Source organism: Mus pahari, chromosome 4 (genome assembly GCF_900095145.1).
Source record: "Mus pahari chromosome 4, PAHARI_EIJ_v1.1, whole genome shotgun sequence".
Lineage (NCBI taxonomy): Eukaryota > Metazoa > Chordata > Mammalia > Rodentia > Muridae > Mus > Mus pahari.
This window is the reverse complement of record NC_034593.1, coordinates 144,044,285-144,056,726: the sequence shown is the minus strand read 5'-3', so window position 1 is coordinate 144,056,726 and position 12,442 is coordinate 144,044,285. Positions and strand designations below refer to the sequence as shown.

Here is a 12,442-nt window from a genome sequence, read left to right as displayed (position 1 = left end):
CCTCTCTCCCCTCCCCCTCTGCCTCCCCCCCCCCTTTAGTTATCTTCCACTCCTAAATTCCAGAGGGATTAACCAGCAACCCTCTGCAATACAAGTCCTTAAAGTCAATGGAAATATTTTGCAATAAAAGTGCCAAGAATCTAGGAACTTGTCAAAATCTGACCTCTGAGGCAACCACCTTGGGATTCTGCTTCAGCCGGGCTGACACAGCCTCGGAAGCTTTGAGCTCCGCAAGGCCTTGTCGGGTGGCTCTGCCTTTTTTCTTTTTCTTTCTTTCTTTCTTTCTTTCTTTCTTTCTTTCTTTCTTTCTTTCTTTCTTTCTTTCTTTCTTTCTTTCTTTCTTTCTTTTTCTCAGAACTCTGAAAATTTCTGTCAGAAACTGCCTCCTAGTCAGGTATGCTGTTTACTTGCTCAGTCTTATTGAGAAATTTCATCCAAAGTGTGTAGATCAGCAGCTGACAAACTTTAGATTATGACAGTGATCTTCTCTGATGGGCAACTCAATGCCTGGAGTGGTTCAGAGAGTTAACAGTTGCCTCAGCATTTGCTGATAGGAACCTTGTGTGGCTGTTCCCTGGGAGGTTCTGCCAGCACCTGACCAATGCAGATGTTGATGCTTGGAACCAGCCATCAGACTGAGTTGGGACCTTGGTCATGGGGAAGCTGGCAGAAGGACTGGAGTAGTGACGGGGAGTTGCGATCGCATAGGAAAAACAATGTCAGCTGGCTGGATCACCCAGTGCACTCAGGGACTAGACCACCGACCAAGGAGTGTACAGGGATGGATCCATGGCTTCAGATATGTATGTAGCAGAGGATGGCCTTGCCTAACGTCAATGAGATGGGAGGCCCTTGGTCCTGTGGAGGGTTGATGCCCCAGCATGGGGGATGCTGGAGAGGTGGGGCAGGAGTGGGTGGGTGAGGGAACACCCTCATAGAGCCAAAAGGAATGGGGAGAGGGTGTATGCGCGATGGGTGGATTGTGGCGGGATAACTGGGAATGGGGCTATCATTTGAGATATAAACAAATGGAATGGTTAATAAAACATTTTAAAAAACAACAATTGCTTCATGAGGCTGGAAGACTCATGTTCACATGAAGTAGCAGCTGATTGGCATTAGTATTTATGGATATATGTATAACAGTTCCATGTTATCTGGTGATCAATACTACACACTAACGGCAAAGGTCATATGTAGAAAAGTATATAAAGAAAACAGATAAAAGATATAGCTTGTATATGTTTTGGGTAAGATACTCTTATCCCCAAACTATTTTCTTTGAAAAATAAAATACTGGAAACAATTTTGAAAGAAAGACAACTTTACTCACAGGTCAAGGATATTTGCAGTGGCATACTCCAAGCAGTTGTCTTTTTTCCATATTGAAAGTGGTGTGGTGTCATGGTGTGGGTGACATTGTGAAATATCTAGCTCATATTAACTTCATTATGATAGTGTTTATGGGGAAATGAGTTCTTAATTTTCCCAGGATCTCCAAGCTAGAAATTCAATCATCCAACTTAATAAGCCTTACCATTCCCTCTCATCTTTCAGTGAATTGCTTCCTACTTGTGTCCATCAGGTCTGATCAAGTACTGCACATTGGACCTCTGCTGGTGTCCAACAAGTGAGACCTAAGTCAGCATCACAGTTCTTTAGAGACAAGGGTGAGACCTCTGGAAGTGCTGGGGATGAACACAGTACTGGAAGATTTCAGTCTATACATCATCAAACCATTGCTGGGATCTGCTAAGGCCATGGTACACACATAAATGTGTGTGTGTGTGTGTGTGTGTGTGTGTGTGTGTGTGTGTGTGTGAGCACCCACGCACACGCGCGTGCACGTGCAGATATATAACCTAATAAAGCAGCCACAGCAATTTCAAACATTTTTCAATAGTTATGGTGATAAAGAAAAGAGACTTACAGTTCACGATCACTCTCACTTTCTTCACATCTGGGAAGGATACATCGTTTTCTGCACTGCACTCATACTCCCCAGCCTGGTCCCTTGTAATTCCATAAATGTCCAAATATTGTCCATTTTCAAATGGTTTTGCTATAACAACAATAACAGAAAATAGACCACACATTTAATTGTTGCTGTTAAAGGCTTCATTCAAGGAAAACAACAAACTTAGTGGTTCCTACCAGACATCGCTATCCAGACAATTCTGCACACAAAAGAAAATGCAGAAAAAGGGGGCCTTAGAGCAGAATGCCCATGTGTTTTCCTTAATTGGTTTTGGTTTCAGAGTCCTTCAGATAGAACAGCGCTGAACCACATCCCCACAATGTGGATGGAATTCACCAGTGTTGCTTGGTATATACTAATTTTTATACAGTGTAAAATACCAACTGGACACTTTACCCAACTAAACTTGACTTTTCTCTGGGGAACCTCTCCCTGCTCATGATTTCCAGCCAGATGGCTTGATGAAAGTACACAGGTCTATAAAAGCAGCACCAGGAGCCCCTATCTGAAACTGCCAAAGCTCCCAAGCAAGCCAAACTGTAAGTGCTATATGCAAATCACCCAGGGAATCTCAGGAAAGAAGCTTAATGATTCTCAACTAAGAGTTAAGTGGTTATGCAAACAAACCAAATTATCTTTATTTTTTTATTATTCCAGCGAAAACATTCTGTTTGACTAAAAATAACAGTAGATTAACAATATAAAGTCATAATCACAGATGGAAAAATATCCCGAAGTTAATGAGATTGGAAATCAAGACTTCTTTCTTCAGTAATAAGATTTGTACCCAAATAGAAGCAGAGTCATTGGGCAGCTGGGGGTCCTGACAGAGTCTCTACAGAGAAGCCGTGGTGCTTAGAGTGATGTCCTCTCTCTCTGTGTCCTTTAGATGACTGTGAAATGCATTCACATTTCAACGCCTACAGAAGGGGTTGGGAATCAAGGAATTCTCCCACTAAACAGTATTTCCCAAAGTCAAGGCTTCCTCTGTGTTTATGCTGTCATCCTTCCAGAAATACAATGACCCAGAAGTTAGAAAGTTAATGGGATTCACTCAATAAATCTAAGGAAATTCAGTTACAGCCTCTCAAATCTAGAATGCATGTCAATGACTGTACCCCCTGTGGGTTCTGTCTAGGACAGTATTTTCCATCATGGTTTGCCCTCAGAATGACCATGACTTTGCCAATAAAAGCTATAACTGTTTAGAGTATATACAACTCTTTTGCTATTTACCAAGTTGCTCTCAATTTGTAGATGGAAAGAGTGAAGCCTCTGAGATATTAGTTGACTGACAAACTGTTTTGTGAAGTAAGATTACAAAGTAAGTGTTAACTTCACAATCTAAACTGGTGAACATTGGTGACAAGGTCCCTGCCACGCCACACACTCTATTCAGGGACACAGTTCTCTTTCCCATGGCACTCTTTCTAACTTGTTCTCAATTCCAGTTTCAAAGACATAAATTACTCTGTAAAACTAGTGGAACTCATAACCATCTATTGGACTGAGTACAGAGTCCCCAATGGAGGAGCTAGAGAAAGGACCTAAGTAGCTGAAGGGGTTTGCAGCCCCATAACAGGAGCAATGATACCAACCAGTACCCCCAGAGCTCCAGGGACTAAACCATCAACCAAAGAGTACACAAGGAGGGACTCGAGACTTCAGCTGCATATGTAGCAGAGGATGGCCTTGTGGGACATCAATGAGAGGAGAGGCCCTTGGCCTTGTGAAGACTCAGTGTAGGGAAATGCCAGGACAGAGAAGAGGGTTAGTGAGCAGGGGAGGAGGGGGATGGGATGGGATGGTTTTGGAGGGGAAATGAGGAAAGGAGATAAAATTTGAAATGTAAATAAAGAAAATATCTAATAAAAATGAAAACAAAAAAAGTAAAACTTAGAAGACAAATATTCATCCATACCAGGTACATACTGCAACCTATTTGAATGGTTAAGAGTCATGCAATCATTAAGAAATTTAAGCAAGAAATTAAACACGGAGGCTATACACACATGCTCTTTAGTTCTTACTGCTTAACCATAGCAAGAATAAAAACATTAGCTTTAAAGCATTGAAGGTTAGGAATAAATAGAACAGACCTTTGATGTTGATTTTAATGGTTTTATTAGCATATGTTAATTATACACAGTACTGAGTTTTATCCACAAACTTTTCTACATGTATGTAATATATTTCGATCTTGTTTGTCCCTGTTTTCCTTTCTTACTCCTCTTCCATCCCTATTCATCTCCTTCCTCTCCCAAGGTATACTCTCTTCTGCTTTCATGTGACCTGGTGAATTTCATTAGGGTTCCTGATACATGTATGGGTGGTGTGGGGGTTATTTATAGGTGCATGTGCATATATCAGTGGCTGTATCAGTTAAGAAAATGTCTCTTCACCATCAACCATCATCTGTGTGTAAATTCTCATGGAAGGAGAAGATAACTTTATAGTTTTTTTAAATACATAATATAATCAATAAATGTAGTGAAATGGGAGAAGCAATGGGTTCAGAACAAATGTTCCAAACTCTAAGAAAAAATGCAGTATGCCACATGCAGAAATATCACTATAGCATCAGCCAGCACCAGAGATGCCTTTCATACCTGCTGAGTGTGTGTCTCTATCAAGGGCATGGATGCCACAGTCTGCAGAGTCACTGGAGATCTTTCTTCACCCTACCTCAGAATGAGGTCTGAGTTGACAGCCAGTGAGTCATATGATGTTACAGTCAGCCATCAGTCATATGATTCTCCCTCAATAATGGAGGTGGAGGCTACAGTCAGTCATCAGTCATATGACCCCTATAAAGGCACCTGCCAAGAACATCCCATAGTTTTTCCTTCCTGACTATTGGAACTTTTGGTCTGATGTGGCATCTACATTCCTTACCATAAAAGATAGGCACAGGGCCTCTGTCTTATGTGGGTAAGATGTCCATTCTGAACTCACCTTTGCTCTGTTCTAAGGCTGGTTTTTCCAGAGCTGAATTCCAGATTGGAAAATTTAGAGCCGTGTTTGTCAATATATAAATATTCAATCAAGGATTTTAGTCCATCAGTGCAATTTAGCTCAACCCATTCCAAAGTTGAAGATAAGGACAACAAGGCTTGACAGACATGCAGAGAAAAGACAAAGGCAATAACCCCAAATGAGACAGGGGTCTACTTAGTCCTAAAATGACTCCTACAGATGTTCACAGTGTGATGAGCTTCATCGCCCGCCCAGTGAGTGGCAATTCCATCTGTGATTCAAAAACAGGGTAAAGAGCGGCATCAGTCACAGTGCCTCTCCTGCTAACAGTGAAGATCCTATTGTGCCATTGTGTTCCATCATGTCATCCTTACATGGCACATACTCAATAAACACTTACTGAATGAGTAATCATGTGTCCACTTAATGAAAATGAAGTCTCATGAACTAAAAGTCCACGCTGGAAGAAGTCTCCACTTCACTTTCATAGTCACAGAAACAATCTTAGAAGACAATCTTAGAGCTGTCATGTTGATTGACACCTTGACATGACAGAAACTGACCAGTTGAGAGAAAATCCTATAAAGCTACTGTAAATCCTTTATAAGATCACAAAGGCTATCAATATATTAAATACCACACTGTAGAATAAAGATAAGAACTTATAAGGGCTATAAGATAAACAGTTTTCATTTGCACATAATCTCTTCCAAATAGAGCCATACTTTTCTCAAGAATGAATAATTTATTGAATGAATGAATGAATGAATGAATGAATGAATAAGAAAGAAAGAAAACTGGCTGCTCTTATATAGGAATCAGGTTGAGTTCCCAGCATCTACACTGTGGCTCATGACCTGTCATCTGCCAGCTTTATCTCTAAGGAATTTCAGGCCTATTCTAGGAGCCCCTGACTCAGTCTTAGTTCTCTAAACATATTTGATACTGTGGTATAACAGCTATTAACTACTACTCTTCAGAAACACTTCAGAGAGATTCCAAAATCTTTATCCAGGATGAGTTATCACACTTTTCCTTGCAGAAAGATGTATTGTTAGAGTGTCACAGCCACTAGAACTTGATGGCACTCTCCTATGAATTTGTAAAATATTCCTACAATGGTTCACTTGCATATGTAGGAGTGGTTATTTCCTAATAGCTTGTTATCCAAGCTCATATTTGAGATCATAAACCACTTCTTATAGGCATTGTCTCATGCCCTGTAGTCAGGGGTATGAGGTAGATTTGCTGGGTTAACATTTCAGATCTATGAACTCTTATTTGTTAATCCACAGCAATGTGTGGGGACAGTGACAGAGCATGCCTTGTCAGGTCATCCAGGTGAATAACTTATACAAATAAATCACTCACATCATTGTATAATACACAATGAATATAAAATATATATTAGCTCTTATAATGCGCAGGCTTGGGTCTGCAAGAGAGTTTTGTTTGGAGACTGATGGGACACTATTCAAGGAGTCATTTCTGCCTTACCATGGTCTTTAATAGATGTGAGAATTAGGAAACTGAGCAGGAAATAATAACAGCAATGGCCAGCCCTGCTCTCCTATCACCTCAGCAGTTAAGTAAACATACACATCTTTGCTCATCATCTGTTAAAATAGGACTGCAGGCTTAACCTTTATTGGAATTACTTCTCAGAGACAATGCAGATTTCCCTATTTCTTATACATGTGTTTATGGCTTTATTACACACACACACACACACACACACACACACACACACACACACACCACATACACACAATTGTCTTGAAAGTCTCTAGGATAAAAACAGCACCCAAAGAAAGCCTTGAAGAGTTGTGTTTCTGATAAGAGTGGTAAAAGATGTAGGAGGGTAAGAGTGCCCACTGGACACCACAGGCTAACCAACAACAAGCCCATTGCCAGGGATTGGCTACCTCTTTTGAAGTTGTTGGCAAGTGAGGTTCCACAGATCACCAACATTACAGGCTATTACCATCACTCTTAACTTCCCTCCAGAACGACATGGTAATATCCCATTACTGGATGCACTATATATTCAAGCCATAGAAGACAGAAAACCAAGCTGGAAGTCTTATCCCTACTGTGTAGCTTTCATAGCGCTGGAAGGTGCTAGACATGCTACCAGAAAAGAAGTACTCAGTCTCGCACAGTTTTAGACCCTGCAAACTGCAGTAGAGACCAGACCAGCAAGATATGCCCACTGCTGCAACAGTGCTATGAAACATCATAGAGTAACTAACCAATTCTGATTCAAGTTAAGTCCTGCTTTACAAGATGAAACTTATCACAGGCACCAAGAACTTATGACTACACAGATCATATATCCTAGGGGAAAATGTAATTTTAGTTTTCTGCTAAATGGACATAGTTTTAAACAAACTCCTAAGAATTTACTAGATTACACCTTCACTGGAGAAGCTTTACAGTTGATGGTGATGGTCAATGTGTAGAGAATGTCATAGTGCAGAATATTCAGGCCTAAATAAATAAGGCATCTATATCATACTCTCATCCCACAAGGCTCAGAGATAATTGCACAGGACAGGAAAGATTATAAGATCCAGACCCAGTAGCTGACTATAAGGAAATAGTATTTCCTGAACACAAGAAGGGCTGTTGCACTTAAGCTTCTGTACTAAACATCTATAAACTGATTTTCTTATCATTGTTCCCTAAACAGTACAACCTAACTTCTTATGTGCCATTTATACTGTGTTATGGATTGTAAATAGTTTAAATGGTAAAGTACAAGAAGTTATCCAGTTATATTCAAACACAAACCTACTTTAAGTAAAGAGACTGGGACACTTATAGAGTTTGACATCTGTGGAATGTCCCAGATTCAGTGCTCCACTGACAGAGTGGACCATCTCCATAGAACAAGACAGTAACAGCTAAGTTGTTAAGCATTTTGCCAATGAACTCAGTTCCATATGTGGAATCAAAAAACAACTCCTAAAACTTAAGGTTGGATTCACAGGTGGCTCAGTGCATAAATTTAAAATCGGGCAGCAGAATGGACTGTGGTAAGAATTAGATTAAGGTATGTGTATATAACTCTGGTTTTTGGAACAATAACGTGTAATTTAAATGGGCATTGACCTCTGAAAAAGGCTTTTGGACCTCATGTTAAACTCCTGGGATGCTGCAGCATGTTAGTATATACCTACTGGGTTAAAATCAGTAAGTTAACCCTGCTGTCGATTCTGCCTCTGCCATATGCTTGCTCTCTCTCTCTCTCTCTCTCTCTCTCTCTCTCTCTCTCTCTCTCTCTCTCTCTCTCTCTCTCTCTCTGTGTGTGTGTGTGTGTGTGTGTTCAGAAGTGGAGGTGGACTTGCCCATGGCATTGTGATCATTAACAAAGGAGCACATTTTAGAGGATTCAATCTAACCATTGAAGTCTCAAGGGCAGCATGATTGAGGTCATAAAGAGAGACCATGAACAGGACTCTCCCAACCCTTTCTAACTTAGACAATGGTGAAGTGAGACATGTGCCATGTCATGTAAAGTTGTTCAAGTCCCTGAGCCACCAGCTGGGTCCTGATTCTCCATCAGAGTGCCTACATGAGAACAGACCCGTCAACACCGTGCTTCTACCTAGAGTTCAGTATTTAACCTGCATAGTACAGGAGGATGCGGTTGCTCTTGGGCCCTACTAAGTCTGTGGCAATTTGGTACATAGTAACAACCTATAACGAACTCCACACACTCAAAGAAAGTCAGCCAGGGCTTTCTGGGATAAAGGCACTGATGTCATTGGTGGCCACAGGGTTCACTACACTTTGTGGCTCTGCCTCCACACATGTGTTGTACTTTCTATATAATTTTCAATGACAGTAGCAGATATAAAAGTGCTCATGGTGTAATTTATGAAGTTGCTGAGGTCATTAATCCTTCTGAATAATACAAGTAATTTCCAGGAAAAAAATGAACACTCCTTTATGAGAATGTACTAAAAATATATCAGTTAATGCAATTCTGGAATGTGTTCTTAGAGCACAGAGGTAATAGAATCTGAAGGTACAGTAAGAGAAGGGGTAGTAGGAAAGATGAAATTATGGAAGTCGGCTGCCGAGATTATTCTAAAAGGGTTCAGAAGCAAATAAAACAACCAGTAAATAAAAAACTCACTTTCCCAGTATTCTTCTTTGACATTTTCTTAGTCTTCCAGCTAGCAGTAAGGAAAAGCTCAGTCCACAGTCATTTATTTCTTTCCTCATTGTCATCTGTTATGTATATTTCCATCATGTATTTGCTCAGGAGACAGCAATTGTACCCCATCTGATCAATTAGCAAAACCCTTTCTACTTCCAAAAGTGTACAGTTCATTGTGGAAACAAAAGAATAAACAGGCAATTTTAATAACGGCTAGCAAGTGCTACATGAGGCACAAATGCAGGGTGCTATTTGTCATCATTGTGAGAAAAAATTGTCCGAAGCAAGACGCTAGAAATTGGATTAAGTCTGAATATCAGTTTCATGAGAGTAGGTAGGGGTAAGTCTGAAGCTATAAGCAGAAATCACAGGCTAGAAGTACTCTTATTCTGCAAAAATAATTTGCATTCTAGCTGTGAGAAGAATCAGACTCTTGAAAGGAATAGAGTTCTGCAATATATTTAAATATCTAATTTTAAAATTCTGCTTCTAGAATTCCACCCCCATATATGTCATTTTACTATTTACCACTCCATTAACCATCAAAACCTAAAAACCAAGTCTTTCATACTTTGCACAACAGAAAGCGCTGGGTTAGGATTCCTGAGGCCCACACAGTTGCCTACCTGGAGGCAAGCTGTGCTTTGTGGAAGTCTCACTTTGCTGCTGAGAGGAGGATTCAGGCAGCATGAGTCACATGGAAGTTCTGCTGTCCAGCATGGCCATCAGATCAGCAGATTTCCCAGAACCCACTATGAGGCTTGGTGATGCATGCTGACATCTCTTTAAGGAAGGGGAGGATGGAGGGTCATTGAATCTTCTGTTTGCCCTTGGCTACATAAGGTGAGATATTTAAAGGAGGTATTCCATCTATGCAGCTGTAGGGAGGGTATGATCTATGTAGCAACTTACTTTGGGTTATTATTTAGACCTTTAGGAGGAAATAGGTAATTGTCTATATCTCCCCAAGGAAGGGATTCTTACAAATTCTAAAGGATTGAACCTACACAGACACACACACACACACACACACACACACACACACACACACACACAATCAACAGGTAATAGATGTTCCTTATTAAGTGCTGGGTTATATAATCATTGGGAGGCATTCCTCAAAGTTGAGAATAAAGAAAACTGGTGCCTTTTTTTTATTAAAATGCAGAAATAAGAAAAACTTCATATTGTTTTGTCCCAAGCTATGCAAGCTGTTGACAACAGACACCCCACCCCACAAGGACAATATCCAATATCAGTGTGGTGAATTACAAATTAAAGAAATGAGAAAACAAGAGAGATGCTCAAGAAAAGTAGATTAGTAATGTTATTAATTAAAAGAGGAAATCAGTAAACTCTAAATCACTGAGAATATGAGTGAAACCAAAAGTTGATCCTTTCAAAGATCATTGAAATGAACAGAACTTAACCAGACTGGGAGAGAATACTGAGAAAGATGGGTGTTATGCTCATGAACCATGAAGGAAGCCAACACTGATGTCTCACTAAAGAGAATGGTTACTAAGCAAGCATATGCTGGTGAACTTGGTGATTCAGAGCAAATGGATACAGTCTTTGAACAACAAGAGGAAGTAGAAAGCCTGCTCATTCAATGCATTTCAAATGCAAGAAACCAAATCTCAAATTAAATGTAGGTGTGTATACATATTCAACTTTTCTAATTCTTTCTGAAAGCTTATAGGACTACTTCCTAATTCATTATATGAAAATACTATTACATCAACATCACAACAAATGACATAAGATGCCAACCACAAACAGACACATGAATACCTTTGAATAAATACATGACAATAACCAACACTGAGTAAAAATGATATCAGACTGTGGTTTATCTGAAAGAAAAATTTAGACAATGTGATTCACTATACCACAACCACCAACAACAAAATGACTATATTTACAAAAGTTATTGAAAGAATTCAGTATTTAAGTAAAATATATATATATATATATATATATATATATATATATATATATATATATCAGAAAATGAAAGAGAACTTTCTGAACTTGATGGTGTCTATGAATAAATTTCATCTTTCCTAGGATGTAATGGTGAGAGGATAAATGTTTTCCATCTACTCTGATAAATTACATGGATCCACTCTGAACCTACTCACATTGTACATAAAAGAAGTAATAGTCTCTGTTGAATACTATTTGAAAATTAATTCAGTAAATGTCCTAGAAGGAAATGAAGGGAGATCACTGCGCCTTTGGGTTGGGCGAGGAGATCTGTCATAAACACCAAACACACAATACACCTGAGAGATATTGATAATCCGGATTCTATCACAATTAAATAAAACTTGCTTTGGAAAGGACTCAATTAATTAACATCCAAGACATAAAAGGAGAGAACATATTGGTGACTCACAATGTCAGACAAATGTCAGAGACATCACAAACTTTAGGACATGTATTCACAATATTGACTAAAACATCACATAAGAAAAGCTACAGACCTCAGTTTAAATTATGTTGATTTAGCCATGTGCCTGTGTAGTAGATTCTTTTTAAGGTACATGACTTCACTAGCCCTACATAGTGGGTAAGGTCTCCAAGAATTATATTTCTTTTATTGAGAAGGCCATAAGTCCCGTTAGACAGAGGTGAGTTACCACCAGCGTATGCTACTTCCTGTGTCTTTACCAATATCTTACCATGTTGGTCATTGTTATGGTTCATAGATATTGTAGATAAATTGATTGCTTCCCTCCCTTTGAAGTCTATACAGTATTTTCTGGGTCTATAGAAGCTACACTGCAGAAAGGAGGTTTTCAGGTCAGATCCAGTTAAAAATCAATTAAAAACCATGTCTTCAGCAACAGGGCCTCAACCCCTTAAACCCTGACAAGCAACCAAGGGAATCGCATAAAGTTTATATTGTTTTGGAAGGCACTTGAACAACCCTAACCAAACATCGAGAAGGACATTTTCTCACGCCTGACACTGGGGGTTTGTTAGTCTGTGGCTCTTTGGGGAAGCATTATTAACTTAAGAAATTAACTTTTTTTTTTTTTTTTTTTTTTCGAGACAGGGTTTCTCTGTGTAGCTCTGGCTGTTCTGGAACTCACTTTGTAGACCAGGCTGACCTTGAACTCAGAAACCCAGCTGCCTTTGCCTCCCAAGTGCTGGGATTAAAGATTCCACCACCCAGCTAGAAATTAACTTCTTTTAATGCACACACACACACACACACACACACACACACACACACAGAGAGAGAGAGGGAGAGAGAGAGAGAGAGAGAGAGAGAGAGAGAGACAGAAACACAGAGATACAGAGAGACTTAA

The 12,442-nt window shown here is 39.6% G+C and overlaps 1 protein-coding gene across 2 annotated transcripts in view; it reads right to left on the bottom strand.

Annotated features, from left to right (window-relative positions):
* Negr1 (neuronal growth regulator 1) overlaps window positions 1–12,442 on the bottom strand; it is a 718,441-nt gene that overhangs the window by 226,260 nt on the left and 479,739 nt on the right. For both annotated transcript variants that reach the window (XM_021195962.2, XM_021195963.1), the window contains exon 4: window positions 1,931–2,062. In XM_021195962.2, the coding sequence (XP_021051621.1) occupies window positions 1,931–2,062 (132 nt within the window). The remainder of the gene's footprint in view (window positions 1–1,930; window positions 2,063–12,442) is intronic.